The following is a 19475-nucleotide window of genomic DNA, read 5'->3' as shown; positions in this document are numbered from 1 at the left end:
ACGCCGGAAATATGATAAAAGCCATAAACACATGGGCAGTGCCAGTAATCAGATACAGCGCAGGAATAGTGGAATGGACGAAGGCAGAACTCCGCAGCATAGATCAGAAACCAGGAAACAAATGACAATACACAAAGCACTACACCCAAGAGCAAATACGGACAGACTATACATAACACGAAAGGAAGGAGGGAGAGGACTACTAAGTATAGAGGACTGCGTCAACATCGAAAACAGAGCACTGGGGCAATATCTGAAAACAGTGAAGACGAGTGGATAAAGAGTCGCATGGGAAGAAGGACTAATAAAAGTAGACGAAGACCCACAAATATACAGAGACAGGAGACAAAGACAGAAAGAACAGAGGACTGGCAAAACAAACCAATGCACGGACAATACATGAGACAGACTAAAGAACTAGCCAGCGATGACAATGGCAATGGCTACAGAAGGGGAGAGCTCAAGAAGGAAACTGAAGGAATGATAACAGCGGCACAAGATCAGGCCCTAAGAACCAGATATGTTCAAAGTACGATAGACGGAAATAACATCGCTCCCATAGTAGGAAGTGCAATACGAAAAATGAAACCATAACCACATAGCAAGCGAATGCCGGCACTTGCACAGAACCCAGTACAAAAAGAGGCATGATTCAGTGGCAAAAGCCCTCCACTGGAACCTGTGCAAGAAACATCAGCTACCTTGCAGTAATAAGTGGTACGAGCACCAACCTGAAGGAGTAATAGAAAACGATCAGGCAAAGATCCTCTGGGACTATGGTATCAGAACGGATAGGGTGATACGTGCAAACAGACCAGACGTGACGTTGATTGACAAAGTCAAGAAGAAAGTATCACTCATTGATGTCGCAATACCATGGGACACCAGAGTTGAAGAGAAAGAGAGAGAAAAAATGGATAAGTATCAAGATCTGAAAATAGAAATAAGAAGGATATGGGATATGCCAGTGGAAATCGTACCCATAATCATAGGAGCACTAGGCACGATCCCAAGATCCCTGAAAAGGAATCTAGAAAAACTAGAGGCTGAAGTAGCTCCTGGACTCATGCAGAAGAGTGTGATCCTAGAAACGGCACACATAGTAAGAAAAGTGATGGATTCCTAAGGAGGCAGGATGCAACCCGGAACCCACACTATAAATACCACCCAGTCGAATTGGTAGGACTGTGATAGAGCAAAAAAAAAAAAAAAAAAAAAAAAAAAAACAAAAAAAAAAAAAAAAAAAAATAATAATAATAATAATATTGTACGTATAATCATAGGAACACTAGGCACAATCCCAAGATCCCTGAAAAGGAATCTGGAAAAACTAGAGGCTGAAGTAGCTCCAGGACTCATGCAGAAGAGTGTGATCCTAGAAACCGGGCACATAGTAAGAAAAGTTATGGACTCCTAAACAGGCACGATACAACCCGGAACCCCACACCATAAATACCACCCAGTCGAATTGGAGGTCTGTGATAGACAAAATAATAATAATAATAATAATTAATAATAATAATAATAATAATAATAATAATAATAAAAAACGATCAAGCAAAGGTCCTCTGGGACTAACTATGGTATCAGAACAGATAGGGTGATGCGTGCCAATAGACCAGACGTGACGTTGATTGACAAAATCAAGAAGAATATATCACTCATTGATGTGACACTATCATGGGGCACCAGATCAGATGAGGAAGAGAAAAAATTGATAAGTATCAAGACCTGGAAATAGAAATAAGAAGGATATGGGACATGATCATGGTTTGTTTGTTTGTTTGTTTTATGGTGCTTTAACGTTGCATGGAACCAATGGTTATTCAGCAACGGGACCAACAGCTTTACGTGACTTCCGAACCACGTCGAGATATATGATCATGGAAACTGTATCCATAGTCATAGAACAGGAATAACTAGATGCTGAAGTAGCTCCAGGACTCATGCAGAAGAGTGAGCTACTAGAAACAGTGCAAATAGTGAGAGAAGTGATGGACTCCTGAGGTGGCTGGATGCAACCCTGAACTCCACACTTTACGAAAAAAAAAAAAATCGAACTGGATGACTGAAAAAATACCTATAATAATAACAAGGGAGGAAACCTTGTTTTAGGGTAGTAGCATTGAAAATAATAGCTATTTCTACGGTATTTAGTTTGTATAGTCTTCTCTGTTAATCTTATAATCTAACCACCATGCAGCTGGTATATCAATATCAATAATATAACAACCTCGAGCATCAAATGAAAAGTCAAAACATTAATAAACTAAAACAAAAGATCAGAAGGTTATGGTGACAGTGCAGTCTTGTTTCCCTAAAGACCTCTCGTTGACCATAGATGGAGAAGAGCAGCGAAATGGCGGCAGCTTTACTGCCAAGAGACCAGCGCCCTGTGAGAAAAGCAGCACAAATGACTCGATGGCACAGACGAGTAGCAAACTCAGACTTGACGACAGAAATGGAATGGAATGGAATACAGATTTGAGGTCAAAGGCCTGGGAACTATGAGGTCATTCACAGTTGAAAGGGAAACTGAGAGTAGACATGTTTGAAAGGTGTAACAGGAGGAAAACCTCACAGTCGCACTAAGAAACAACTGATAGGAGAGGAAGGATAGCAAGATGGAAGAAAGAGAATATGAATGGAGGTATAGTAAATGGAATAAAAGGGGTTGCAGCAAGATGCCAAATGGACGCTGCAGAGAATCTCAAGTAACGCTTATTGTGCACCGTGTCAGATGCACTGACGACACTACCTCCTCCTAAGAGGTGATGGCAGTAATATCCAAGCTACTGGAAGACAGCCAAAAACAACATCGTCCAGACCTACTCACTATTAATAAGAGGAAACAGCAACTTTAAAAGATCTGGAGCTGGTAGTCTTTTAAAGAGATCATCATCTCTGTAGAAGGGCATAAAAAGCTCTCTACGATCGTCAATAGCTTCGCGGAAGCATTTGATAATGTGTTCAGAGAGTTGGGTCAAAGTTGATAAGTATTTTCCAGGTGTCAAATATCGCTGACTAATTCGTTTAATACCGCTGTAATTCATATTTGACCACCACCATGCAAGTGGGTGGATACTGGCAGACAAGGGATACATATTTCATCAACATGAAAGATGTCAATTACGCTACGGAAACCGAATTAAAATAAATTCTATACACGACAATCAAAGTCTTTCAACGCATGAAGTGACTGAAGAAGGAAAGATGGCGGTGGATCGAATAACTGAAAAATATGAGAGAAGGAGAGAGAGAGAGAGAGATGAGAAGAGATGAGAGAGAATGATGGAGAGAGAGAAGAGAGGAGGAAGAAATCGATAGAGAGAGTGAGAGAACGAGAATTGAGAGGAGACGAAGAGAGAGAATTTTATAAGATATTAATCAGATCTATAAATCCTATTTGATGAAAAAAAAATAGGCATGTCACCCAAATGACAAATTTCCATAAAAGAGATTGATTGATTTGATTTTATAGATTTTTGGCACTATGCCAAGCACTGGGACAACTAAGGCCATTCAGCGCTGAAACGGAAATTGACAGTATAAGGTTTGAAAGGTGTAACAGGAGGAAAACCTCGCAGTTGCACTATGAAACAATTGTTAGGAGAGGGTGGACAGTTAAGATGGAAGAAAGAGAATATGAACGGAGGTAAATGAAAGTAGTTGCATCTAGGGACCGAAGGAACGCTGCAAAAAACCTTAAGTAATGCCTCAATTGCACCGAATGAGATGCACTGATGACACTAACCCCCCACGGGATCCATAAAAGAGAAACTTGAGAAATATACTATAAGAGTACAATAACAGTCCATGAGCCCTTGTGTATTTATTTTTACCCTGTGTAACGACGATAGTCCACGGGGAAATAAATTCCCTGTTCAGAATGGCCTTCGTCCAGCCCGGCTGCAAGCCACTCCCAGCAACCCAACAGTCCTTTATGTAAGCATTGCAAAGGGAGGCACCTTGGCCCAAGGTTTGTGACGGAACGTAACGTTCGAAGGGACTGGACTTCGTCCAATACTCTGGGAGGGGTAATCATTATACAGGGGTGTGTGTGTGTGTGTGTGTGTGTGTGTGTGTGTGTGTGTGTGTGTGTGTGTGTGTGTGTGTGTGTGTAATAAATAAATGAATAAACAAATAAATAAATAAAATATATATATATACATATATATATATTTATATATTATATATATATATATATATATTATATATATATATATATATATATATATATATATATATATGACTCCTGTGTTTAAATCAAAGATACTGAAGAACCTTCAACTTGGCAACTTTTTAAGTTACACTAAAATAAATAAATAAATAAATAAATAAATAAATAAATAAAACGCCATCTGGACGGTAATCAGGACTATAGATCAATATACAGTGAGCTGAATCGCGAGGTAACTTTTCTTTAAAAAAAAAAAATTATTTTACCCAGGCATTAACTTTTACACAGACTTTTCCGTTTGATGGAGAACACGCAACTTTCCTAGGTAACTGGAGTCGTCACTGTGCTAAAAGAAAATTCTTTATAGTAACATGACTTGCAATCTTCAAGAAAATTCTAAATAAGATAAAGCCGCTACATTTTGTGTAATTTTTACTAAAATTTAAACAAATGAAATTTCATTTTAAAAAACGAGGCCAAATGCTAATAGCCAACACTGAGACAGATATTATTAAAGCACCATCCACAGATCAGGTAACTCTCCATGAAAACTTTTTCACTTTACAATGGCGAATAGATGTCTATATAAAAATTATAAAATATTTCCCTAGCCCCTTGGCTAAATTCTCAAAGTGCTCCATCGGTCACACTTCTTTATATTTAGAGTATAGGTACATTAACCTGTCATAATTTGCAGTTAATAAACTCGATAAACTATATAAACCTATTCTTCTTTTCCCACCGTTATCCCTGAACTAAGGGGTCGGTTGCCTGATGCGCATTCTCCTCCGCTACCTTCTATCAAAGGCATCATCCTCCACCAAACCTCTTCCCTCCATATCTTCCTTCACTTTATCTTGCCATCTAATTAAACTCAACCTGCCGCTGGTTATCCCCAAAGCGTAAGAGGCGCCTGGGATCAAATTCCTAAATTGAAACATCCAAACTCACTTCCACAAACCCCTGTCGAACACTACCAGAAATCACTCTAAAGAACAGGTGAGTAGTTAAAAACTACATTAGATGAAAGACAGATGCAAAGATCAGTTCCATGCAAAATAAGATTTGATTTCATAGATTTTAGGCCATTCATCGCTGAAACGGAAATTGACTATGAAAAGGTTTGAAAGATGTAACAGGAGGAAAGCCTCGCAGTTGCACTATGCACCAATTGTTAGGAGAGGGTGGAAAGTAAGATGGAAGAAAGCGAAAATGAACGGAGGTATAGTAAATGGAATGAAAGTAAAGTAGTTGCAGCTAGGGGCCGAAGGGACGCTGCAAAGAACCTTAAGGAGAGAGAGAGAGAGAGAGAGAGAGAGAGACGAGTAGACGAGAAAACGGGGGGGACGGAGATGAGAGAGAGAGAGAGAGAGTCTGAAGACGTCAAATTTAACATTTAATATGTTAAAAAAATTAGTTTTCAGCAAGTAAAAAGGCTTGTATCCACTTCACATTATTAAGATCAGCACACAGATTTATCAAATATTTGTTGAGTCATGGAAAACTGTGCAGTTTATCTGCTCCAGAAAAGCAGAAATTGTAAAAGAAACTAAGGAAATAAAGGGGGAACGTACAAAAACAAAATACATGTCTTAGGGGAGACGGACCCATAGTGCCTGGTTCCTGGTTACTAAGTGATCATTCCACACAGTTGCTGGCACACTACACTATTTGCCTGAGGTGCAGAGCCTTATTCCCTCTGTTTTTTCACAATCTCCGCTTCTGTAAGCACATTTTTTTGCGAATATACTTCTGTCTGTAGATCTGTTGAAAGAAGAAATTGAAATCGGAAAGAAAAGTTGAACAAACACACACACGGGAGCAGTGAATTTGGACCCCTAAACTGTAAGATTACCTATATTTACACTTCGAGATTCAAAAGGAAACAAACATACCACCTCTTAAATTCTAATTCTTTTACTTTTAAGTCTCCGCAACGACTAAACGTGATAAACATCGCTGAATTGTAGACAAGCAACCTATCGGCGATTAGAAACTAATGCAACTGAGGACCAAGCGAATTAAAACCTCACAAGACGACTCCCTAAAATTTGAGGCAAATGACAACCGACTGGAGAGGCAGAACTAGCGTTAGTGGCGCCCAGCCCGGACTCTGAAAGTGCCGACCCCCTTCCCGTGCTACGAAGTACTAAAATGGTGAAAATCATACGCACATTTTAAGCCTTAACATCTCAATCATTTATTTAACGAGGGTTTGCCGCTGTCAAAAATCGTTTGCTGTCCAACAGCTGAGTCGATAAATCGCTGTTCAGTGTTCCGATTGCACTGCTAGAAAATCCTAGATATTGCTTGACCAGACCTGCTCAGAAGATGCCAGTGCCGCCCGGGCCGGACGCCCCCCTCACCCCCATCCCCCTAGTTACACCCCTGCTCCTGACTTCACTACTAATCCAACAGAATACAAGTTACCCGCTTGTCACATCGTCAGGAAGTATTGCAACAAAACCCAAGTTAAATTCACGCCATTTCGTTCCAAACCATTCTTATGCTTCAACAATTCGATCGAGTTAGAATTGCATCGCATCGCGTTACAAACTACAGTAGCAACAGGAAGCCAATCAAGTTACAACCTCTTCACGTTACAAATAAAGCCAGAGAAAACGTTAAGTTACATTGTAGTCATTACAAACTACAGCAACAGAACACCTTATTGTTACAAATTAAAATATTGGACGCCAAATAAACTTAAGCCTATTACCTCGATGATGGTTATAAAAATAACGCAAAAAAAAAAAAAAAGACTAACGTAGTTAGATCTTAGTGACTTAGATCTTAGTGACATCAGTAAAAAAAAAATAAAAAAATAATGATTAACAGATCTCGTTAGAAGCTTGTTACCTCGTACAAACTGATGTAACAGAGGTTAAATCGAATATGAAACATATCGGCAAAAGTGACATCAGCGTCAGAAAACCTCATGATATCAGTTGCAAGCAAAGAATGCAAGGGTCAAAATAATAATGGAGAAAACCCCTGCTTTCAAATACTAAGCCATAGCTATCCAATTCATATCGAATTCACTCTACCTAGGGAACAAAAGGAATATCATGCCTCTTACGGTTGAAAGTTGGGTGCTATTGACCACATCTACTCAGACAACGATATATATATATATATATATATATATATATATATATATATTATATATATATATATAATATATAATACACATATACACATACATATATACATACATAATACATATATATATATACTATATATATACATATATATATATATATATATATATATATATATATACATACATACATATATATACATACATATATATACATATATATAATATATACATATATATATATATATACATATATATCATATATATATATATATATATATATATATATACATATATATATATACATATATATACATATATATATATATATATATATATATATATATATATATATATACATATATATACATATATATAATATATATATATATATATATATATATATATATACATATATGTGTGTGTGTTAGAGAGAGAGAAGAGGAGAGAGAGATGAGACGAGAGAGAGAGGAGAGAGAGAAGAGATAAGATCGAGAGATAGAGAGAGAGAGAGAGAGAGAGAGAGAGAGAGAGAGAGAGAGAGAGAGAGAGAGAGAGAGAGAGAGAGAGAGAGAGCAGAGAGAGAGAGAGAGAGAATGTTGCTAAGCTCAAAGGAAGAAACATTGCAATGACGTCTTGTTCAACCCAAAAGTTTACATCAATACTAATCAATCTTACTGGAAAAACGAGTAGGGCAGGCTTTCAATGGAATCACTTTTAGATTTTAATTATAGTACGTTAAAAATATATTATAGAAATAGCTAAAATATACACACACACACTTTGGCATCTGGTCACACAAAAATTTTAGAGGAACTGGTAAAATAACCGATCCTCTGATTGCAATTCACTTAAATTTCTTTTTAAATTATTATAAAATCCACCGGGAAGGTCTTTTCTATTTTCGACTTGCAACACCTGACCTTCTGATTCATTGCAACATTGTAAATTCCTCACAAATGAAAGACACTTCTTGTTAAACCCTCTTGCACAACTGAATATCACAATCCTCCAGATAGAACCGTTTCACCTTTAGTTTTCATGATGAGCAAAGAAAGGAAAGGACAAAACAGAAACCAAATGGAGAAAGACGGACGTCAACACCATAACACTCCCAGCGTTATATGAGCCAGCGCAAAACCTGCATGCGAATCAATAAACATTTATTAGACCGTGAAGTTGTTTCCTGCAAAATTCACCTAGCCCCTTTAATCTGACTGAAACCAGTGCCTGACTCGCAACTCAAACCAGGCTAAAGTATTCCAATGGTAATAATGAAGTCATCTACACGGGTCCAGCTAGCACCAGGCTAGGGTTAAGAGGTACTGACATACTTCAGAGGAACTCTGCAACATCGCAAGTTTCAGTGAAGGCTTGTCATGGTCCGGAGCAAGTTTGTTTTTCGTCTCTGCTCGCCGAACGTGAATTCCGGATAATATAAAGTTTTTTTTCTGCGACATCTCACCGAGCTAGATTTCGCTTCTTTTACAATGGCGTGGTGGTGTGTCCGCCTGTTAATGCAAACGGGTAAAAGGGAGCGTCAATTTCAGAGAGAGAGAAGAAGAGAAAGTTGACTATTTACCACCAGATCAAAAAATTCATTGAAGTTTACCTCCGAACAAAGATTATCAGTCAAGGGGACAATAATGCACGAAAGTCAGGAAAATAGTGTTCAATTCTTAAACTAGCACGCTGTCACTCTGAAGGAAAAAATTAGAACCAGTCAAAAACGACGCCGAAGCGTCCTCAGTTTGTTCAGCAAGGCCTCAAACATATGGGAATAAGTCTTTCTTTATATGTACTTACAAAAACTACACTCTGGAATAAACTGTAAAGGCGAGAGATGAAACAAACGGGAGACAATGTAAAAGCAGGAAGAACAAGTAAAAACAATAAAACACACAGGTAATGTAAAGGAATGAGTTAAAGGAAAAAATGATTGAAGAAGCTCCCAGGAATTATGAAGCAATCTGAAACCAATTTTGCTGCATAGATTACAAGTCAATCATTGCGCCCTTCGCAGCTACAAATCCCGATAGGGATTAAGCACTAGGGTCAATAATTGGGAACGAAGCATTGTCGACAGAATACTCGTAAATATGGATATTGGCCTATTTAAAGGTTGACGTTAGTGTGAAATAAACAGCCAATATCTTTTTCTCCAGCAGTATAAGATTTCAAATAAATAATTACACGTCACTAAAAATAAAATTGAATACGGTAACTGACAAGGACTTTCCAAATAGGTTTCCTTGTCACGTTAAATCTGTATTATCATAATACGCCAAGGACTTCACAAGTAGTCACTAAAAACTCAAATTCATATTACTATTACGACACAAAAGACTTCAAGGGGATGTTTGTGCATAACATGAAGTCAGTAACCCTAAGAGAAAGTAGGAAAAAGAGAAATGAAATTAAAAACGTATTTACTTAGAAACTGCATCCATATATACTGACTAATGAAAATGTCCTAAATGATACATGATAAAAAAAAGAAACTTCAATAGAAGAAACATTTATACACATTAAATACTTAATATAAACAATTACAAAACAATTACACCAAAGGTCTATAACTGTCTCACCAAAAGTCTCTCCCATTTTGAAACTTAATTGCAAAACAACATGACGCAACAGGAACAAATTTCCCCACGTACGACAAAGAGATCAAAGCTACATGCTGCTATAAATACGTCATTCCCAACACTCTTTTATGATCAATAAGAACTGCACGAAGCTTCTATCTTGGTCACAAGACTGGCGCAAAATAGTATCAGGCATTATATTTCTTTTACGGCGTGAGGACAGAGAAGGGCAGGGCTTCCTAGACAAAAGGGTATTTTAGCAAACACTTTGGTGGGAAGAAAAGGTTTCAGTCTGAACGACTACAACACTTTAGTGGAAAAAGGAGGTCTCAGTCTGTGTGGCTTTTGTGGAAGATCTGTCTGTGCGGCTTTAGTGGAATGACGTTTCAGTCTGAGTGGATAAAACACTTTAAAGGAAAGAGAAGGTCTAAGTCTGAGTGGATAAACACTTTCAAGGAAAAGATATCTCAGTCTGAATGGATAAAACACTTTAGTGGAGAGAGGAGGTCTCAGTTTGTGTGGGCAAATCACTTTAAAGGAAAGATCTCTGTCTGAATAGATAAACGTTCAGTGGGAAGACAAAGCCTCAGACAGAGTGGATGAAACACTTCTGTTAAGAGGTCTCAGTCTGAGTGGATGAGAGGAAATATGTTGGTAGGTTGAGTTACAATTTACAGATAATGATCATTCTGATAACTGCACTTCTTACAAATGAAAAATAACAAATTGAGAGAGAGAGAGAGAGAGAGAGAGAGAGAGAGAGAGAGAGAGAGAGAGAGAATATGTACCTTTTGATCAAGACAATTACAAACGGGATTAATTGTAACCGAGAGACAAAAGCTTAGATGATACAGTTGCAATGATCCACACATTTTTATTCCTACCATAGAATATTTATTGTGCATAACAATAATCTGGATTTCCATACATTAGAGGTTGAATAAAATAAATACATAAACACAATAAACTCATTAAGGCAGTTTTTTCACAAGTCTTTCACATACGTCCACATTATGACCAAACACTCTCTCTCTTTATCTCTCTCTCTCTCTCTCTCTCTCTTATATATATATATATATATATATATATATATAAAATAAAAAACTACTGCGGTTAACGGCAGATCAGCCGTGTCGCACGAATATTCGCTCAAATTAATTATAAAAGTGGCATTCATTCTCATATGGAATGAACAAAGCAAAATGAAATAACAACTGGAATTCTCTGTACTGAATCGTACCACTTGGCAAATCAAAAGGTCGTCATATTTTGAAGAAAAGCACCATTCCTTGATAGCAACCACCTACTTAAGCAAATATGAACACATTTTCAAAGCTACCCGAGTCCAAAGAAAATTCAACTTTATGAAGCAAGCAAACACGATTAAAGTACTCGACACACATTCATCATATAAAGAAAGCACTACGGCCGCCAGATCAGCACAAGAAAATGAATAGGAATCATAAGAAATAAATAACTCATACGGAAACGACACATCAGGGATTCCAGGTAGGAATGCCATATACAGTTTAGGCCAAAAGGCCAAGAGCTGGGATCTGAGGTCATTCAGCGCTGGAAGACAAAATGGTAAGTTGGTAGGTTTGAAAGGGCAAGCTGGAAGAAAGATAATTTGAACCAGGTGCAATAAAATGAATGGAAGGGTTGCAGCTGAGGGCCGAAAGAACTGCTGCAAGAAAACTTTAGTGATGCCTCAGGGAGGGAAGGGGGGGAGGGTGAATTCCAGGTCGATAATATTGTGACTTTTTCTCGGCTCCATGAGTATCGACTTATGAAAAAACTCTTACAACCCTGAAGGCGATCTTCGATAGGACCCCCTACTGGTGCCATGATTTCCCCAAAAATGAGCAACGATGCGCGTAATCGCTGGCAACAACTCGGTGTCACTGACTTCAGGACACCAGTGGCAAAGTCAGTCTGTAATATCTTGCCTTGTGAGTGACAAGCGCATGATCATTCCACCAACCGCAGTGGATAGAATGACGAAGCCACAACTGTTGCCGTTATTCCCAAGATCTATTGGTTATTCCTATCTTCCCATTTCTAGCATAGATTCTACGACCAAAGAACCCCCCTGCAAAATTGTGAGCAGTCCAACCATTGTACTTTTTCAGAAAACACAAGGCAAAGGTATAGTTTTTTTTATGCCAAGTAACAAAATACATATTTTTCTAACAACAACAAACTTATGTAACAGAATATTTCTTTTTCTAGTAAAAATACACTTTTGTCAAGAAAGAGAATGTATCTCTTTATAAATAAGAAAGAAATATGTTTTTCTAACAAGACTTCTGGAAGTAACAAACTATATCTTTCTCTAACAAAATACAGCAACAGACTTAGGAAAAAAAAAATTCTAACAAAATTGTTTTTCTAACAGACTTATGTAAAGTAACTGTATATCTCTTTTTCTAACAAAATATACGTTTCTCTAACAACAGCTGACAAAAGTACGAGAAAAAGGACAGACGTTAGGATGTACTATATTCTATCAATGACCACTGAGAGAAACGGAGAGGAGACTTCACGACAAGGTCTAAACATTGCTTCAATAGAAGTTATCTTAGCAATATATTCAATGGATGAACCCAATAGTTCCCGGAAGGTAGTTAATATCGCTTCCTCATTTGATCAGCAGACGTATATCTAGGTATTTAAAATAGCTATAGTAATACCAGCAAACACCATTACATATAATATTTCGCTAAATTATTACTCAGTTTTTTCTATGATAAAAGGATTAAGCGGTTTAGTTAGCATAAAAAAATCCGATCATGCTCTTTCAATCGTCAGTAGCTGACTTCAAATATATTCAAAGAAACAAACAAAGAATAGTATACGAATGATAATCCCTTCCGCCGTCTAAACAAAGAAGCGCGGGAGGAATTACTTCCTCTGAAACGAATCACTGACATGATGCCGTTTCCCGAAGATGTAGAACAGAGAATAAGAAGCGAATACCTGAAGTGAGAGAGAGGGTGTGGGGTGGGGGGAGTCCCTACTGCTCCCCCCAACCAGCCGCCCCCCCCCCCCAACCCCCAAGAAAGGAATTACCCGGTTGGAATCAAGATCTAGAAGGGGTCAGGTGGAGGGCCCGAGAGCTCGCTCGCTCGATCTCCCCCTTGGGTAACGAGGAGCGTCTTCAGAGTCATCTGCCTTTCTGTTCATCAAGATCTCGCGGCGCATTTGCGCAGCTACAGACCCCATCTCCCTGACGTCGCTTAGTGCACAAGGAAGGATCTCACAAAAGTAACCTTCATTCACCTTATATTTTACATTGTATTAATAACGTCGTTATGAAACAAATGAAAACGTAGGGCCACACCAACAACGAGACGAAGCCAACCTTAAGGATTTATTAGACAAAAGCCTGCTCCATAATCGTAAGGCAATAGTACGGTTAACACACTGCGCAACTCCCAGGAGGCCTACATTGCCAAAATGATAAAAAGTCAAGAGAATGAGATATGCCAGTTCTAATCCAAAAAAAAAAAAAAAAAAAAAAAAAAAAATCAAAAAAAAAAAAAAAAAAAAAAAAAAAAATCTAAATTAACACAACGCTTGAAAATGTGAAAATGAAACAAACGTTTTGCAGTTTGGCTGCATTTCCTTCCCATGTCTCGGCAACCATTGATCTCCATATTAAGCACGAAGGAGAGAGAGAGAGAGAGAGAGAGAGAGAGAGACGATGAGTCACTTGAACACCGTATGAATTATTTCCTTCCAAGGATTACCTAATCGCGCCTCTGCCACATTAATTAAAGAAAGGTATCCATGATAACGGAAGACTAATGACTTCACGACTGTTATTGATCTCTTTTTGACCGAGTAACATCCATGTAGTACTTATTAAATTCATTTAGTCAACGTGTGCAGCACCTAAACAATCCCCTCCTCGACCGGTTCTCCAGAGAGAGAGAGAGAGAGACGAGAGACGAGAGAGAGAGGAGAGAGAGAAGAGAGAGGAGAGATGAGAGAAAGAGAAAAGAGAGAGAGAGAGAGAGAGAGAGAGAGAGAGAGAGAGAGAGAGAGAGAGAGGAACATGACTTGCGAGTAAAATAGCAGAAAAAAAACAATTAGCCGAATGCTTACAAACATCAAGTGTTCAGGTGATTTTAAGCGCGTACGCACACACGCACACAAGCTTGAAATTACTATAACACGTAAGGCATATGTGCAGATGCACAAAGGAAAAAATATTAACTAGGTACAAACCCAGACCGGTTTTGCCCGTCTTCCCTTGATGAATTCATGAAAAAACTATAACTTGTGTTTTCGTCTGTGGTATTCTGCATTACATACATACGTACATACATACACACACAATATATATATATATATATATATATATATATATATATATATGTATATATAATGAGTCATTCGGATGAGTGAAACTTTGAGGAAAACATAATAGAACAGAATAGCATAGAATATAGTATTAGGTCAAAGGTAAGCGCCAGTACCTATGAAGTCATTCAGCGCTGAAAGGAAATACACAGTCAAAGCGTTTGAAAGAGAATGTGAACGGAGGTATAGTAAAAGCAATTTTACAAGAGGTTACAACTAGGGGTCGAGGGACCCTGCAAAGACCCTTAAGTCAGGCCTACGGTCCACCACGTGATGTACGTATAATAAAAGCTATTCAAAATTCGACTATCTTCAGAATCTTTACTGTAATATATAATCAATATCTTAGGCTTTTCAAATGCCAAACGCGGGTCTCACTCAACATACATTAAATAACTCGAGGAATGGCAACAATAGCAACGTAACGGAACGAATCATACATTTACTCGTAATTAATTAAAACCGTCAGACAGTTCTACTATATACCAATTGATATTTTCAAGCCTCACACCTCCAGTAATTCAAATTATCTGCAAACTTGCCCCCCCCCCCCTCATACACATTCCTAAAAGTTCTTAATGAATTATCTACTCCCTTTATTGTCTCCAGACGAGCAGCAGTGGATCAAGACTAACTCACTATGTAAAAAATCCTTCACTTTCTAAATCTGAGCCATACCCTTCCAATCTATATACATACATACATAATACATACATACATACAAACACACACACACACACACATATATATCTAAAATATATATCTATATATATATATATCATATATAATTATATAACCCTTTTCATATGGAAGAAGTCCAAAGGGGCCACAGACTTGGAATTCACGATTCCACAGAATGGCGTCCATTCGAAGAAGTACCAAAAGGTAATGGGAAATACAGAAAGAGGAAATTAGTTACAAAAAAAATTAAAATAAAATAATAAATACAAATGTTATATATATATATATATATATATATATATATATATATATATATATACATATAACATGAAAATAAGGACAAGTAAATTATGCACTAGAATAGAAACTAAAAATTAATGTTGAACATCTCGTCAAATAACACACATAGCCCGTCTGGTCAACAAAGCACAACTCATAACAGCATGAGATGTATCGTTACAGATACGCCTCGGAGGTACTGTAGGTTAGATGACGTCACGGAGGCGGCTTCGCCCACACGAGTTTGAGCAGAGGACCGTGAGGAGAGAGCAGGAGGCCTGGTATGGTACTGGCTGTCTCTGTCTGTAAAATCAACCTTCGGCTTAGGACAGAAGCGTCACTAGCGCGGTTGTAATGGGCGCCACTGTCCTGTCCCGTGACTTTTCATGGCGACAAGGGTTTTACTAGTTTCATCTCCATTGCTTTTCCACTGAAGGAGCTGAAAGCTCACTGTAGCCGTTAATTTTATTACTTGAACTTTAAAAATGAGTTCGTTTTCCCAGCCTAACATTAAGGTGTCCGTCTACCTTGCTTCAGTCTGTGCGAGGACGATTGTCATCATTTCTAAAAAGAATTCAACAAAGATTTCTACTTACATGTCAGTCAGGACATCTGACAACATCTAATTTTAGTTCTCAGGATGTAAACACACGTGTCACGTGAACACTGGCCTAGTTGGTGTTTTTATGAGGAGAAACAGTTTAATCTTTAGGCTCCTGTTAAAAAAAAATGCTTTATTCTGAAAAGAATTAACGCGACACAAAATCACACACACACATATATATATATAATTATTATATATCTATATATATATATATATATATATATATATATATATATGTGTGTGTGTGTATTAGAACAATGAATATGTTTGCTTACTAAGTTCACTTTCATTTGCTATTCAGACATCAAATACAAGGGTGTACTATCTCAAGCGTCAAATTTCGTGAAACCAAACAATCTAATATGATGGGAAATGAATCAGAATGCATGTCTTTTTAACGTATTAAAATTAAATTATTACATAGAGAAAAATTCACAGTAATATATTTGGTAGAAATTTTGAGCTATGGCCACGAACCATCCTACATAGGTGCACAATGCGGTGCTGTGTCCTTTCCAGATATTAGGCAATACGATTTACATCAATAGTCAAGTTAGGGCAAAATCTCTTTTATCTCTTCTATTCGCAGGTTGTTACAATAGCTTGCGTTAAGTGCATCCGTAATAATTCAGATGGGTTCAAATAACCCCTAATTACAAATATCGTGTATGATTGGTCTACGTAATATTCACAGTACGTCCGTGTGCGCATGTGTGCTCTGATGACGTACTCGTTTATGTACACAAACCAAGCATGCGTATGCCTTCTATGCAGAAATCCTGCACTACAAAACAGGTTGTCCTTATGTACCAAATTTCGCCCTGCTCAAGCCATTGTCTAAAATGGTGTACATAGTTCGTTCGTACATACATATATTGTAGTGGAACAGACCGAGGGAAGTGGACACGATTCCCGCCATCACGAGCCCGCTAGACTCTCAGTGCGTCGCTAGACACGGGAAGGTGAGGATGTGTTCAAATACGTTCCGTAACCCACCTCTCCTGGATGCTCAAGAGCATTTGCAATGACCAAATCTGAAGTAACGTCATTTTTACAGCAATATCCTGTCCTGCTACAGTACTCACAACACTAACGAATGCACCATGTCACCATCGCTTTGATGTTCCCCACTAACGCCGCTGTTGGATACAGCAGCACTCACAGAAAGATCGAAGGCGTCACCCAAAATGGAAAATTTCATGAAATCACTTCAGCATCACTATGTTGACACTCTTTATTGCATTCTCTATGACCTGCCACATTAATTTTCACTATAAACATAATTATTAAGAAGGGACCTTACCTTCCATGGGAAATGACCAGAGAGCGACACAGTACACCCTTCCCTCGCAAAGACAGCCCAGATACTGAGTTCGCCAACATCCGGGACATCTGGACCTCTAACACAATTTTGACCGTGTGTAATATTCGCGGGATGGAAATTACGAATAGACGATAGGACATTTAAAATGGAATGAATGTATGTTATTTGATAAGAGAACTGACTATAAATATATTATAGTAACATTTTAAAACTAGTTCGCATTAGTTATAACAATTAACTAATAATTTGACCAAATTTAGCGTTCAACGAGTGTGCGCATGCTCAGATAAATAGCGGGGAGTTTGAACTACCACTGCTTTGAACATCATGAACCTGTTACTTTGATTCTAAATTCATTTTGAACATTTTAAAGAAAAGAGCAACCGGCAGTCTACATCTGGATACAAAAGGTTAGGCAACAGAATGCAGGAACTCTAGAACAGAGAGACTTCTTTCTTTTAACAGCACGTGCTGCCGTGCTGTTCAACGGGATGAGAGTCTACACGGCTAGATTCTTTACACGAGAAGAAAACCATAGGCAGTAGTACCAGTAGCACAGTAAGAAAGTAGGCTGACGAAAGTTTTTCGTTGCTGCAAAGAAGCATTCCTTTGTTTCTGTTACTGTATCATTTATCATTTGAAAAGAGAATACATTCTTAAGAAAAAAGACAAGGCCATATACATAGATAGATAGATAGATATTTTTATTGACCACAATACAAAATAATATAAATTTCACAAAAGAGTATTTGGTCCAAATTGCAAAATTAAGTACAGTAGATTTTGTACAATCTCTTATACAAACTAAATGAATTTCAATTACACATATATTGACTAAAACTAAAACCAACCATTTAACCATACACACACACACACACATATATATATATATATATATATATATATATATATATATATATATATTCTTAAGAAAAAAGACAAGGACATCATATATATATATATATATATATATATATATAGTGTGTGATTAATATTTATAGTGATCTGAATGTGTAAACTTAATAATAAACGAAACTTATTATATATTAATCATGTTCAAAACAATAAAAAAACATAATAACAAATGGAAATTAATAAATAACGGAATTAGAATTTTAAAGTTTTTTCAAACACACACACACACACACATATATATATATATATATATATATATATATATATATACATATATCATATATATGTATGTATGTATATGTATAGTACGTATATACATACATATATATGTATATATACATTATGTAAAAACTGAGTGACATGCTCATTTTTTCAAAGGTAGAACGTTGCCTCATGTTATATACAAAACAGCAGAAGAGATGTGACCGTTTAGTCAAGGAAAAAGCTATCTAATGATCAAATATTCCCGAATACAGAGAGAAAGTTGAATTGATTAAAGAATTTTGGCCAAAGTCCAAGCACTGGGACCTATGAGGTCATTCAGCGCCGAAACGGAAACTGATAGTAAAAGGTTTGAGAGGTATAACAGAGGAAAACTCGCAGTTGCACTATGAACCAATTGTTAGGAGAGGGTGGCATGGCAAGTAAGAAGGAAGAAAGAGAATATGAACAGAGGTACAATAAAAGGAACGAAAGGGGCCGATGGCACGCTGCAAAGAACCTTAAGTAATGTCTACAAACATTAAAATCCTCATGTGAAAACGAGGCATTACATTTCTTGCTGTGATCTCGTATATTAGAGGATTCTTTTGTTTCTAACAGACATCCTGCACGGTGACTGACTCCAAGATGAGAATCAACTCTCTCTTCGTACAAGTCTTTCTCTTCTCCTCGATTTCCGTTCGTCTACCTGTTTTCTCTCCTTATTCATTCTTCTATTAGTTCTTATTTTCCTCCTTTTAATCACCCTTCCATCTTTTTTTCATGTTTGTCTTCCATTTTTTAATTCTTTTCCTCTGGACCATTTCTGGTTCATTTCCGACCTCCTCATTTTGTCAGCTGATATTCTTCTTCTTCTGTCTTTTATCGTCCTGTATCTTCTTTTCCTCTCTGTCTTCTTCAATAGCTCTGAGGGTTAAGAAAACTTTGTCTAGAAAATTCTGAACGTAAAAATAAAGACACGTCGCTTTTTGTCTTTACCTTTATCAAAATATATTTCTTATTCTACCTTTCTACTCTTAATCATCCCTTACCTCTCCTTTCATTCCCTCCTTTTCTTTGTCTGCCCTTCTGCCTCCTTATCTACTTTCTTACTCATCCCCCCTTCTGTTCCTTCTTCTATTTCGCCTCATTTCTCCTTAACCTTCCCCCTCCCCTCTTACTTTCCCCATCTTTTCATTCTCCTCTTTCCTTCATTATTCCCTCTTCTTTCTTGT

General features: G+C 37.4%; 1 protein-coding gene across 2 annotated transcripts in view; it reads right to left on the bottom strand.

Moving 5' to 3' along the window:
• Positions 1 to 19475, bottom strand: part of LOC135220897 (trichohyalin-like) — a 256724-nt gene that overhangs the window by 197287 nt on the left and 39962 nt on the right. The window contains exon 1 of one of the 2 annotated variants that reach the window (XM_064258511.1): positions 17104 to 17179. The exons of the other annotated variant lie outside the window; for it this stretch is intronic. Within the exon in view, the coding sequence (XP_064114581.1) occupies positions 17104 to 17110 (7 nt within the window). The 5' untranslated portion in view covers positions 17111 to 17179. Of the gene's footprint in view, positions 1 to 17103; positions 17180 to 19475 lie in introns of those variants that run through there. 2 annotated transcript variants of the gene reach the window in all.

Source organism: Macrobrachium nipponense, chromosome 2 (genome assembly GCF_015104395.2).
Source record: "Macrobrachium nipponense isolate FS-2020 chromosome 2, ASM1510439v2, whole genome shotgun sequence".
NCBI lineage: Eukaryota > Metazoa > Arthropoda > Malacostraca > Decapoda > Palaemonidae > Macrobrachium > Macrobrachium nipponense.
This window is presented reverse-complemented; position numbering and strand designations above follow the sequence as displayed.